The 14,217-nt window shown below is 52.0% G+C and overlaps 1 protein-coding gene across 1 annotated transcript; it reads right to left on the bottom strand.

Moving 5' to 3' along the window:
- Positions 1-309: 309 nt before the first annotated feature.
- Positions 310-14,002, bottom strand: LOC139589425 (serine/threonine-protein kinase PAK 3-like). Its single transcript, XM_071425896.1, has 13 exons — positions 13,910-14,002; positions 8,476-8,513; positions 7,984-8,106; positions 7,360-7,482; positions 7,054-7,133; positions 5,940-6,003; positions 4,644-4,692; positions 3,401-3,513; positions 2,757-2,874; positions 2,011-2,110; positions 1,385-1,581; positions 795-932; positions 310-399 (listed from the first exon to the last, which is right to left on the bottom strand). The coding sequence occupies exons 1-13, from the start codon at positions 14,000-14,002 to the stop codon at positions 310-312; spliced, it is 1,326 nt and encodes a 441-aa protein (XP_071281997.1).
- Between the last annotated feature and the right edge of the window lie 215 nt (positions 14,003-14,217).

The raw sequence follows: 14,217 nt of genomic DNA, 5'->3' as shown, positions 1-14,217 counted from the left end.
GCCTGTAGGCACTGAAGGAAGAAGACCTTTGCACGCTTCCAAACCCTGCCACAAATCCCCATCCATGTGTCTTCCCACATCGAAGAAACACTTGACCATTCAGAAGCAAATTTAGAGCTTATTCACAGGGTGAGAACAAAGGGAAGCTTCCAGCACAGTGAAGGTTTTATTTATTATAGTATTTATTTTGCCTATTCGAATAAAGAGACTACAAACTATGAGCTATAATCTAGAAACTACAAACTATGAGCTATAATCTACAAACTACAAACTACAAACTGCAAACAACAACAATGGCCTCTTCCAGGGCTAGTATCTCCTGTTGGCCATAAACTGCTGCGTGGCCATGATCAGAGGCGTCAGCTCGGAGGTCGGCTTGGCTGATGTTACAAACGGATGCTGCCCAAAGAGAAAAAGAAAAACATGAACTTGTACTTTCCTCACAGGCTGAAACAGGCTTTCTCTGGCTACCAGAAAGATACAGAAAGAAGAAAAGGAGGGCATTCTGGGCACCATTGTCTCCACATCCAGGACCTTGCTACATGAGGCAAAATGGCTCCCAATCCCACAAATCCGTGACTCCAGATGTCTTCAGCTTAAGGAGATTTGGTCTAGGTGACCTTGAAAGGCTCCTTCCAAGGCATCCTAGGCCAGGATTCTCATTTGTTTTCCTTTGCAAGCCCCCAGAGGGGAGATTCTTAGGAGCGGGCCCCATCAGACGCCTTGGACTTGAGCAGATGAGGAGCCCCTGGCAGCGGGCAGCTGGCGCAGCCTGCAGCCGCTTTGCCTTTTACCTGCAGCAGTTCCTGGGCAGACCAGCGCCTGTCCTCGTCCCTCTCCAGGCAGCAGTGCAGAAAGTCTCGCAACCACGCCGACTGCTGCCTGGGCTTCTGCAGCTTTGGCCTGCCCCCGCTGCTGATCAGCTCTTGAACCTAGAGAAGAAGGAAATGCCACGCTCTACCTGTCTCCTTCGCACCCCAAACTGCTCACACACACCCCACGGGACAGGCTCCACTCTCCCGTGGCACTTTACTCCCTGCCAGAGCCTCCCTTTCCTACCCCTACTGAAAGAACACAAAGCCACAGGCAGCCATAGCCAGTCCAATAGGCAAAGGCTCTTGCCTTCACCCCTGATTTCACTGGCTGATGGGGACTAAAAGCCCAGCTTTGCCCTTTTGTCAAAGCTTCCCTCAAGCAAAAGGCATCACCATTTTTTTGTGCGGTTCGTGCACTGCAATGGCAAGGGGACGATCTGGACAAGGAGCACGAGAGACTATGCAGCCTGGCACCTCTCATTTCCAGGTGTTAGCAAGCTTGCCAGGCAGAAAAATGGGAGCAGATTGTGTTTGGGTGTCAGCAGTATCTGAGAGCAGTTGCAGCGCACCGTGCGGGAGGTTTTCATCCGGTAAGGAGGCGCCCCTTCCACCATCTCGATCCCCACAATGCCAAAGGACCAGATGTCCACTTTGGGGCCATAGAGCTTCCTGGTGAAGATTTCTGGCGCCATCCAGTAAGTGGTCCCAACAGCTGATCTCCGTTTGCTCTGCTCAGCGGTCAGCTGAGCAGCAAGGCCAAAATCAGCTGAGGAGAAAAAACAGGCCAGCGTGAATGAGGAAAGCAAAGCAAAGAAATCCCCACTGTACCAATGTCCAAGAGGGCAGCGTGGAACCCGGCTGCCATCAAGGGGCCATGCTGCCATTCCTCTGGCCTGCAGCCGAGGAAATACGGAATTGGCCAGTTAGCAAAAGCCCCAGCTTTCAGGCAGTGGCTTTTAGTGCCCTGAAGCTATTAGACTGTAAGTGCCTTGCTTGGGAAGGGACACACGCACAAGCCAAAGGCACTCCTGAGCCCTTGTTCCCAGCAACACCTCCCTGCACCTTGGGGCTGTGCTCTGCACTTGTATCAGGGCAGCCTGGACTGCCACAGGCACCACTGCAGGGAACCGGCAGTCACCCAAAGGCAGCCCCACACCGCAGCCTGCCACGGCTGAGCCTGGCCAACAACACCCACCCAACTTGACGGATCCGTCCAGACGCAGGAGAATGTTGTGGCTTTTGACGTCCCGGTGGATCACTTGCTTGGAGTGAAGGAAATCCAGGCCTTGCAGGCACTGAGAGAGGAAAAAGAAACACCAGCCTAAGTGGATTTCATCCCACAAGCGGGGAAGTGGCACATCTGCAACACTGCAACATTCCTGGGCCATGCTGAGCCATGGCACGACAGGCTGCTGGCAAGGGCAAGAGCTTGCTGCTCCAACACAAGGACAGCAGTGCCTTTCTAAGTGAGGGTGTGTGTGCTTCTGAAAGAGAAAGGACAATTGTTCCTCCGGCCACTGCCCTGCAACCACAGACTGAAGCAGCACTGCTGCAGTGGCTGTGCTCTCTCCAGCCAGACAAGAGTGGATGCTTTTGCAAACACCCCTTTGGTGCAAGGCTCTCTTGGAGGCTGAGCTCCATGACAGCCCACTGTGTATCTTTTTCTGTGCCACTTATTTTACATTGTGCCACCAGCAACTTTGCCCGTCCAGGGAAGGAATGCAGCACACACAGGCTCCAGGCAAGTGTTTAGAGAGGCAAACACAAACACACTAGAAGAAGGGCAGGGACACTGGCAGGCACTTCAGATGCTCTTGCTACTGCCAGTCATAAGAGAAAGGCAGCAAGGAGGCTCAGAAGATGAAATCTCTCCTCTCCTTGTCACCCATTTGGAAGGACCATCCCGACCAAGGCATGGGAAGCACAGGCACCATCCCTTACCTCCCGAGAGACAGCTGCTATCTCTCCTTCTGCCAGGCGAGTCTCCCTGATGACATCGTGTAAGGAACCTCCGTCCATGTATTCCATCACGAGCCAGAGTTCCTCGTCCAGCAGGTAGCTGAAAGGAGGAAACAACAGCCTGGAGATGAAGGTGTGGTGTGCACTCACACCACCTGATGGATTCTTGTTTCTGTGTCTCTCTCAGAGGAAGACAGGAGGAAGTGAGCAGTCATTCACTACGCTCTACAGGCCTTGAACTCTGGGCAGTCTAAAACACTGCTTGCTATCCACACCAACGAACAGGCCAAGGGAAATACAATCTACAGTGCTTTGGCAGCACTTCAGACCCATGGGGAAAAAATCCAACCCCAAAGCCAACAAATCCATGGGGAGAGAGCACAGGAACTTTGAGGCTGTTGGCTCAGTAAGATAGGGCCAAGTCCGGCCTTTGAAAGCGCCCTTCAAACTCAGCATGCCAGGAAAGAGTAATGCAGCCCCAATGCAATCTCCTCCCAAGACACTGTAGATCAGCCCAGAAACAGGAATGAACAGCTCCATCCTCTGCCATCCACCAAAGGAGTGCTTGAACCTCTGGCTTGCAGGATGTGAATGACCTTTCACAGCAGAACAGCAGAACCACTCACCTGTCTACATAGTTGACAAGGTTGGCGTGCTTATTGCCACGCATGACCTGGATTTCATTCAGGCACAGTTCGCTGCCGCTCTCTTGCAGGAGACTAATTTTCTTTATGGCCACCTAAAACGACATGGAAAACCATGAACCAAAGAAGTCTGTGGCACAGGACCACAAGGGCAACATGGAGACAGTGATTATGGGATGATAGTGCTGGGCTGGGCCAAGCTGCCTTGTGACAGGACATCAGACCGCCTGCTCGGGCACCTCCCAGGACACAGAGCCACATAGCCTCTGCCCTGGAAACCTGGGAGAAACACGCTCTAAGCTCTCCACCTCAGAGGTCTAACAACACTCACTGTGCCCATAGCCAGTCTTCTCCCATAGCCTTACTTTATCATCCCCATGCTCATTCACACACCTCTTGCAAGCAGGAAGCCATTTTGTGCCAGTAAAAATGGAGCAAAACTGCTGGGAAACCATTGGCACTTCTCGGGGATTGGATCATTACTCCAGCAGTCACTGGCATTCTCCATGGCACAACAACAAAGCAAACAGTTAGAGATGTGGCAGATAAAATGCTGTCCTAAAAACATCCTGAGGGCTATTCCTCCTAAGATATACAACCCTACATACTTCACAATGAAAAAATGCCACAATGATGAAAACATCATTAAGGACACCTCCAAAAACCACAATCCTAGCATTTCCTCACTCCAGGAATTTTCATTTTGCTCCACTCAAATACTTTTCTTCACACCACTGACTTTTGCAATTACTGCCTGACTGTAAAACGAAATAACCCAGGCCATGATCTTCTAGGGATATACACCGGGCTATGGGCAGGGCTTAGGCCTTTGAGAGACTCCTTGCAGACCACTCTGTCTAAGCACAGTTCCAAGGGCAGCACTGCAGGTGCCTACAGAACTATCAGCACGATTCCCATGTATTTGCTAACAGCCAGAAAAGAGAACTCAGGAACCCTGCAGCCCCAAAGAGCAGTGCCATGCTCTGAGACACCACCTGGGCACTAAGACCCAGCCAGCGTGTCCTCCTCTGGCCTCCTTGCATTCCCAGGGGCAGCTGAGAAGGACAAAATCTGTCCCCACTGTATTTGGCAGGGCGGACACTGCTCTGCCCTTCATCTGCCTTTGCAGCAAAGCTCTCCTGGCCACCCAAAGCTCAGCCACAGCTCACAGCAGAGGGGAGGGCACTCGAGAGCTGCAGAAGCTGCGGCGCTGCTTGGCGCTTACCTCTTCTCCTGTGGCAGTCTCCACTGCCATGCACACCGTGCCGAAACCCCTAGAAACAAAACAGCAGCGGAGAAAGAAGAAGTCCTTTAGTCCCTGCCACTGCAAGACACTGCAGTCCAATGGCAAATAAGTCCTGGGGCAAACAGTAAATGGAATAGGACAGATTCTCGTCTGGGTCTTTCCCCCCTTTTCTCTTTCTGTATCTGTACATGTGTGGGATTTTTCCAGGAACTTGCCAGTTGGGCCTTCTCCCACTTCTCCCTGGAGCCTGTCTGCCAAACTCAAGCACCACTACCGAGGCCTTCTGAGAAGCCTGAGGCCACGGAGCAGCCATTGCAGGAAAGCCTCCAGACACAGATCCCTTCTCCAGCTTGCAAGGAAGTTAGTGCCTAGCCATAGCTGCAGCCACAGCCAGAGCAGGGAAAGGCTTCCATTGCTGCACACACAAATGGAGAAGTCCTCAAAACACAGGATCCTTGGACACCAGCGTTCTGAGTCCAGAGCTGTTGTCAGCTGCTTCTCTTCGGTGCACCAGACACCTGGAGGACTCTGCTTTTCTGGAGACTTCTTGTACATTTGGCTTCTCACAGGGAAAATGTTGCAAATCAGTCCCATTTCCAGTCAGCAGAGCCGGCTTTCAAAGGGAACAGCTTGGTGGATTCTTTGCAGGAAAGGCCTAAACCCCACAGGATCCACCAGGGTTCTGCCATCAGCCAGATGATGCCTTTTCCTCTGGAGTGCATTGGCACTGGCCATTGCCCTGAAGCTTTGTCTTTTGCCACGTCAGCTACAAAAGAGAGCTGCTTCTTTCATTTCTGCTTTTGGCTGCTAGGCTAGGTGGTGGTCATCCAGACCACTGAATCTTGGTTTCAGCAAAATACTGGAAAGAAATGTTACCCAGAGCTGTTCCCTGACAGCTGTCAGCTGCTGACTTGACCTCTGAGGCAACAAAGTTTCTCCTCCTTTCATTCCCACGCATTCTGTATTCTTTTGAGACATGCCAAAATGCTCTCTCCTAGGAAGAGCGGCAATCAGGTGCAACAGACTTGAGGGACAGGAGATCTGCCAGGTGCTGCTCTTTGCCGCAGAAAAGACATTGCCAGCGTCCAGGTGTCTTTGCCGCCCTGCCTTCGGACCACAGCTGTAAATGCTGACCAGTACTGAGAGATCATCAGGCATCATCCTAACGCAGTGTCTGAACAGCTTTGGAGCTTGCCTGACGTCGCTCTGGGGAGATGTGACGCCAGCAAAATGCACAGGCCCTGCCTTTGAAGAAGGAGCTGTGGCTGCACTCACCCTTTGCCAATGGTTTCCAGCTCTGTGTATTCAGCCTCAGGATCTCCCTCGCTCACCAGCATCTCTGTAAAAATCCCAAGGAAAGATGCTCACTTCAAAAGAGATCCCACCCTGCAGCAGATCAGAAAGGCAGCCCCACTCTCTGCGACTCTGGGCCCTTTCAACTCAGGCAGTCGGCAAACAACAACACCACCGCACCACCACCACCACCACCACCTCAGAAACAACAGCAGCAAGACGAGCAGCCCTGCAGCACAGATGGCCTGCACCAAACTAGACGTCTAAACTAAAATCTAAGCACGTGCAGAAACAGTCAGAGGATGCAGGGATCAGAAAGCTGTAACCAAGAGAACTGGTTGTTGTCTAGAAATGTTAAGGGCAGCAGGAATAACAAAACCTTGCTGGTCTTGGCAATCAACACTCTGTGACCTTCAAGCAAAGCTTTAATCCTTGCAAACATCAAAGGCATCCTGGCTCCTGGAATCAATTGTTCTCAACAGCTGCCCTTTACAGGACAGCAAGAATATTGCAAAGTGCTTCCAGCAGAAGCACAATCTGCAGCTTTGAGCAGGACAATTTTGCCTAAACAATGGCCTTCTGCCTTTCAGGAGCAGCAGCTCATGTTCCAACCTACTGTGCTGGGCCTTAGGAATGAGGTGCCTCAGCCTTTAGGACAGGCCGAGTTCTGAAGATGACCTTGGCCGTGCCCCACAGGAGCTCCTTGAGGCCTACTCATTGGCTGGGTCACGGCCTCCTGCTCAGCCAGAAACAATCTCTGGTTTGCCTTTTGCCTCCAGGGAAGCTCAGGCAAAGCCAAGCCAGGCTGAGCTGCTCTCAGAGGCAGGAGCAACACCCCGGTGACCCCTCACCACCTCAAAGCACAACAACAGGTCCTGTGTGGAGGCCTCAGGAGCTGGCACTCAGCTGAGGAGGAACAGGAGCTGGGACAGCTCATGCCGACACACGCACACACAGGGCACTGCTCCAGCAGACAAGGATCACAAAGGACGTACTCAGCATGGCCAGGCACTTGTCCTCTGTCCTCTCTCCCAGCTGCTCTCTGCTGCCAGAGGAGCTACTGGTGCTCCAGATGCACGAGCTGCTCCCGCTGCACTTGCCAGCTTGGGGACTGGAGGCTCCTTCAGAGCCTTCTGCTGCAGCTCCTGCAGGTGCCAGGACAGAGGAGGTGGAGCTCTGGGAAAAGAAATGAGTGAGGTCACAAATGTGCCTGGCAGAGGTGCCCCTGCCATCCCATTTCAAATGCAAGCCCCTGGGAAGATGCTGCTGGCCACAGCCAGGGCTCTTCACCTCTCAGCTTTTGCAGCCCGCTTCTCCAGCTCAAGGCCCAAAATCCAAAGGCTGCTTTTACACCATGGACAAAATGACACCACACTCACTGCTAACCAAAGCAGGCACTTACTGATGATGTTTGCTCTGGGCCTGGGCTGACAGCAGGGGCAGGTTCATGAGCACCTTCCTCCTCTTCAGCCTCTTCCTCGCGTGCAGAGGCAGCCAGAGCAGGTGCTGACGCTGCCCTTCTGCTCTGGGGACACACAGCAGCATGAGGGACAGGAAAGAACCTGGCATTCACCACCTCACCTATATTCAGCTACAGGCCCCGCTGCATCTCAGCTGTTCCTTTCGCTACTGACAGCTGCTGTCTGCGCAGGGCCAGGTCCCTCCTGGGGACAGTGTCTCCTCATATCCTGCAAGCTTCTGAACTGCACCTTTGCACTGCTCTCTTCACTGGGGACAGGGAGCCTGCACAGCCACTGGCCACCAAGGGCCTCACTTGTACCCCAGCAGCATGCCAAGACATCCTAATGCTACCTCCTGTCTCTTGCTAAGACAAATTCACAGCCTCTTTCAGAACAGTAGGAAGGTGATCCCTGAACTTCCAAGTTCCAGGCCTCACTGCCTGCGGGAAGGGCAGGAAAGATTCCAGCCCTCAGCATCTTCAGCCAGGCACGGGAGGTGCTGTCTGATCAGAAACTTGCAGCTATGCTTTGCTCCAGCCACAGGACTGCCCAGAGCTGCCACTTACTGATGCTGCATGCTCAGGCCCTGCAGTGGCAGCAGGTACACTTTGCTGGGCATCTTCCTCCCCTTGGGCCTCTTCTTCAGGAAGACACACAGCCACTGGAGGCTCCGAGGTTCCCTTTGGGCTCTGCAGACAGACAGCAGCGTCCTTTATATTCAGCTCTAGACCCAGATGCACTCAGGAGAAAGCATCTGCAGAGAAATGGGATTCTAAGGTGCTCAGACTCAAGTAGAATGGGCCAGCTAGATGGGACTGCGCTCTCTTGTACAGGAGAAATTCCATCATGGCAGCCACCACTTTCAGCTGCTTAAAAGTTCTGGAAAGGAACGGGAGAAAACAGCCCTGGGTCCTCCTGCTGCTGCTGTTGCTGCAAAGGGCCTGGACTGTACTTTCATTCATCCAGCCAGGCTGGCACCGGACTGCAACAGGCCCAGCTCACAGCTTGCTCCGCAATTGCCAAATGCTACCAAGGCCAGAGGCTCCTTTGCCACTCACCCAAAGAGCGGATTCTCTCCAGGCACGGCTGATGTGACCTGCAACACACAAGGGAAAAAGAACCAGATGCTCTAAGAAAACTGCCTGTGCTGGCCATGCCCACCCCAAAGTCAACCCAAAGACAGAGCATTCTGCTTTCACTACACCACTCCAGCAGCATCCCTTGTGGCACACAGCAAGCAAGACAACAGCAGCACAAAATACTGCCTGGTGTCTACCTTGTCTCTCCTCTTTGGCCACTCAACCCATAGAAACTTGAGACTAAGTCTACAAGTGGTTCTCTAACAGTCATTGCTTCTGCCCCACCTCACCCAGCAGCGGCTACAGCTCCTCTCTTTGCTGTATTTCAGTCTGCTCAAGACATTGCATGCAGCAATTGCCATGAGCTTACTGAAAACCTTTCCCCAGGGAGGCTTCACCCAAGTCCCTCTGAGCCATGGTGGCAGTTCTATCATGACACAGCACAGGAACAGCTCCTGTGTGTGGGAGCATACAAGAACTCCTCAAAAATGTCCATCTCAGAGGCCTTTACCAAGCTCATTCTGTGATTTCATCACAGAACAAATGGCTCTTTTAGCGCGCAGGAAGTGTCAAGTTCCACAGGCAAATGCTGGGATGAGGGAATGCAGACAAGAAGCCTTGAACTGAGGGACTTTGCCTCAGTCCTGGAGAGCAGTGCACAGCTTTTACAAGGACTCCTGCCAAGTTCTCCCAGTCTTCCCATCGTGGAAGTTGTCTTGCTTGAGCCAGCAAACTGAGGAGACTCCAGACTCCTTTGCCACAGGCCGTGGCACGCTCCCCGCAGGCTACATCACAAATGCTGCCCATGCCCCACTGGCTAGAGACACGCCCTTCTTAGCTGTGGGCAGGGGTGTTACCCAGCTGAAGGCCTCTTTGTGGCATTTGGGTTTCCATATGCTGCACTGAAGGAAAACGTCTACTTACGTGCCAGGTGGGTGAAAAAGTAGCCGGAATAAGCCACGGTAAAAGCCGTGAAAGCTGCAGCACACACTCCCTCCATGGCTGGAGCAGTGCTGCTCAATCTGCAAGGGACAAAGGCTGTAGGGAGAAACCAAAAACCTCAGAGTCCTGCTGGCAGAGACCTCGTCGATCAGCAGGCTCCCCTGCAGTGAGCGTGCCGCAGAGCTGCTCTGCACACTGAGCCCTTCCGGGCCTCGGCACAGCAACTCTGCCTGACAACGCTGCCATGCGGCCGCTGACATCACAATAGCAGTGCCCTGGGCTGCTTTGTGAGTTCATGCACAGAACCACACCTTCTCCACAGATAATGCCAAAAAAAGCCTGCAGCGTTCTCCTCTGCTACAAAGCCACACAAAAAGCCCTCCTAGTCCATCACCTGTTGCTCAAGGCATCTAAGAGTAAAAACACACTAAGCCCCTCTAGCCCACACTGAGAAGCTGAGCACTGAGAAGGGAGCAGGATGTGAGGAACCACATTAGTGCTCTTTGGCCACTATTGCTTCTGAGCAAAAACCAGAAGGCTTCTTCCAGCGGGACCTCCCTTAGTTCCAGAAAGCAGCAAACTATCAGAACCCAGGAAATTCCTCTGGCTGCCCTGGAGGGCTCAAGCCGCTGCCCGGGGGCTCAGAGACTTTGGCACAGAGCCCAAGATGCCTGTGCCTTTGATTTAGCCCTTGGAAAAAACAATCACCAATCTTAATATGAAGAATTACAAGTCAAAAGAGTTTAAGTAGAATAATAGGTAGTTGGTCACCAGGTGAAAAATAGATTTTTGAGGTTTTGAAAATGACAGCTCGGGGGTCTCAAGATGGAGGAATTTGGATGTGCCTTGTCCTTTTTCCTCCTTCTTCCTAGCCACCATCTTCTGAGTGATGTTGGCACTTTTAGATTGGTTTAGAGGAGAAGTTCACTGTCTCACATAGGTGATAGGTATTGGGAAGTTATTGTAAATAGTGTACACATAGTTTTGGGTATAAAAAGACAACACTGCCTCTGAGGTGGGCAGTGTGCCTCAACCCAAGCTGCTAGACAGACCTTGGCACGTTGGAGAAAGAATATTATAGATAAGAAACAATAAACAACCTTGAGACCAAGAACAGAAGAGTTCCCACTCCTTCTTCAACTGCCGGGCTGGGGAAAGAGACTTTCTAACGCATCTCAGGGTCACTCTGACCAGCAGAGATTACAAGAGCAAACAGGGAGAAGCATGACTTCAATGACATTTAGAGTTTCCTCCTAGGTACAGAGACAAGGCCATGCGTCTTTCAGCACTATTTATTCAAAGCATTTTACATCACAGCCGTGGCTGTGATTTCAGCAGGGAAACGCCATGACAGGAAATGCAAGGAGGATCCTTCTCTCTGACTCACTCTAGCAGAGAGGCCTTGGCACCAAAGCACCACCACCATTTTTTCCCCCCACTTTTGTCCTTCTTCAGTAATTTTTAGGACACAGGGCTGAGATGGGTGGCACTGAAATGACAGCTCTGACACACAGCTGAAACCATCAGGGCCAGGGGGGCATGTGCGACTGTTTTTCTTCTCCAGCAGAACAAGGCAAGCCAGAGTGCTGACACTGATACCAAGTGAGTTCAGCCAAGCCCAAAGGGAGTGCAGCCAAGCCCAAAGGGAGTGCAGCCAAGCCAAGTGCAGCCCAGCAGGCTGGTAGGAAGAGGCAGCAAAGCGGCAGATCCCATTGCCACGCACACGCCCGGCGTGGCGGACTGATGGCAGCGGCAGTGCCAAACAGAGCTCCGCAGGGAGAGACAGACACCCATCACCATCGCCACTGCCACCAGCACTGCCGCAGAGAGGGAGCAGCAAACTGCCACTGCAGGGCCAGAGCTGCTCCCGGCAGCACCAGCAGCCCCCATCTACCATCAGAACCATGCTGGAAGCCCTGGCCATCCTGTCTTTGCTCCAGGGGCCCCGTGTGACACTGCACCTTTCTTGCTTAAGCCATTACCTCTTTTGCACAATTTTCTTCCTATTGTCGTCTACTGCTTTTTTGCCCCCCGCCCCCTCACTACATTATAACTCTAACATTCTCAGCTTCTCATAGATTGGTTTTTCCATTGTCCCCCTCCATTGTGGTGGAGAAGGGGAGAGAGGAGAGGCTTTCCCAGGACTACCTCAAGAAGAGGACATAGAAAGGAGGGAAGGCCTTAGAAAGAAAAAACAACGCTCAGGATGCCTCTTTGGGAGGGAAGCAAATGTGCAAGCTTCTTAATATCCAGCCACAAATCTCTGGAGTCTTGACAGCCAAGAAGCACAGGAACCTGCAAACCTTGTTGTGAGACACTGGAGGACATTGCTGGCTCAAGCCCTTTCAGGCGCTTGTAGGTGGGGAAAGGGGCAGATCAAGCCTTGCTCTGCTGAGGCCATGCCCTACTCTGCACACCCCACACCCCCAGGCCTGCATCCCGGCCCAGCTGTGGCCGCTGATCCCTGGCACACCAGAGGCTCCACACCTGTGTCTGGAGCCCCTAACCCAGCTCCTAAATGGCCAGGTGAGTGGGAGCCCCATGTGGGGGAAGGCCCCAGGAAAGCCAAAGGCTATTTACCTCGGGATGTGTGGCCACCACATCTCTTGACCCTACCTCCTCTTGGTCTCATTTGCAAGCTGAGCTTCCTATCCCCTTTCAAAGCCTTTCACAGTCTAGTGCTCTGTCAACAGTGCCTCAGTTCCATGGTGGGAATTCTGAAGTCCTTTCAGAGAAGCCTTGCCTGAAAGAGAACAGGTCTGGCTTGCAGTGCATTGCTCTGGAGGCCTTAGGAAGTTGCTTTGCCAGCCCTTACCCACTTACTGGCCAAAAAACACACGTGAAAGACTGAAGCTTTGCCAGCTGTGACAGTGGTCCAAAGAGAAGGCAGTTAGGGGCAAAATAAGGAGAATTATTTTGGTGCTGGCACGCACATCAGGTACCAGGTGGGTGAGAAAAGCCATCTGTAAATAGCTCAGCTGACAATCAGGGAGGGGAAGGTGCAAAGAAAAGCAGAGGTAGAAATCTCAAAGGAATGAGAGGACTATGTCCAGAAGTTGAAACTAGCCAAAAGAAAAAACACAAAAAAAAAGAATAATTGGATGAAATACTGATAAAATTCAGCAAGTCTTCTCTTGGTGCTGGATGGTGCATTGGGGGATAGTGTTGGCAGCTTGGGTGCCCATCCCAAAGCCATCACCTGTTTTTCCTGTGCCCTGACGGGTTCAGACAGGCTGTTGATCTGCATGGCCACTCCCAGTTGGCCCCAGAGTCCTCTCCACTTCATGATCAGCTCACCATAAGTTTTCTGGCTGTCATCCGTTGTGGCTTCTCTTCTCCTGAGGCTTGGTGTTGGTCATTGTTGTCTGATGTGTGGCTGTGTGGTCATTTTTGGCCCGTGCCCTCCAGGACAAACCCCCACACTCCCCCTTTTTTGTTTTATTTAAAATGAAAGGTATAACAATCATAGTAAAAATAATATCTTCTTATACCTAAAACCAACACAATACTTAGTAGATTTTAACTAAACTTGGGAATTAAAATGAACAGGTGGGTTGATATTGCAGACATAAGCAAACAATAAGAAAATACAATTTTCATTTTCCCTCACTTCGCGGGCCCTGACTCCCAGATGGCTCCCCGCCACTTCATTCCCTTTCACTTACCCACAAAACAAAAGAGAACAGAAAATCAAAGCCAAAAGACTTATGGTGGAACCTTTCCCGCGTGGCCTTCAGCAAACACACAAGTCAAAAGAAAAGGTTTCATGGGGGACTAGAATGGGGGAACCTTCCGGTGGTGCAGGGCACAGAACTCCTGTGGGGGCAACAGAGTCGGTCCTCCAGCTGTTTTATTCTCAACTTCTATTGTAGCGCTGATCTCTGACATATGTATTGCAGCAAAAATGGGGGACTGCTAATACAAGAGGAAAGTGCGGGCAGGGTTGAGGGCAGTCAGAAAGTGGGTTAGGGTAGAATCCAGGACACCATGGCCGGTGCCGTCCTGGCAAGGGGTCAGAAGAGGAGGGGAGATGGCAGATGGCTGGTGGCTCGCCTTTGCTTGCTCTTGAGCAGGTTCCATCTCCTGGCCTGTCCTTCTCAGGGACAATGGGTTCAGGGAAGTGGGGGAAGAACATGAAAACTGGGAAAGGAAGTCTATCAAATATTGTGCAACCAAAATTTAAATTTAAATTTAAATGGTAGTCAAATATACCATCAGTTACCACCAAACATAGCAAAGTAAATGATTTTCAATAATCACGGTATCAAATGTATATTGAAACGATAAACAGGAGACCATGGGGGAGGTTAAAGTCTAGGGGACATTCTTCCAGGCCACAGCCCCAGGAAGTGCCCTAGCAGGCCCACAGGCCTCCACAGTGGCTCAGGCAGGTCCCAACTGCACAAGTTTTCGCTCCCTCATGTTGGCCTTGGGTCCCGTGGCAGAACTTGCCTTCCCACTGGACACTCACCTGCGCCTGAGCCCCTGGAGAAGCCCGGCTCCCTCCCCCTCTGCCCACAGCCACAGCAGCATCCCCAGCAGTGACACCACTGCTCTGCTCCATTCTGCCCTACTCTGCTCCTCTAGCCACAGCTGCAATGCCTCTATCTCCACAAGAGCTTGTGGCCTGTAGGCACTGAAGGAAGAAGACCTTTGCACGCTTCCAAACCCTGCCACAAATCCCCATCCATGTGTCTTCCCACATCGAAGAAACACTTGACCATTCAGAAGCAAATTTAGAGCTTATTCACAGGGTGAGAACAAAGGGAAGCTTCCAGC

Source organism: Agelaius tricolor, unplaced genomic scaffold (assembly GCF_023055355.1).
Source record: "Agelaius tricolor isolate 1412-34295 unplaced genomic scaffold, bAgeTri1.0.p SCAF_4, whole genome shotgun sequence".
Lineage (NCBI taxonomy): Eukaryota > Metazoa > Chordata > Aves > Passeriformes > Icteridae > Agelaius > Agelaius tricolor.
The sequence above is the reverse complement of the archived record's forward strand: the minus strand, read 5'-3'. Positions and strand labels throughout refer to the sequence as shown.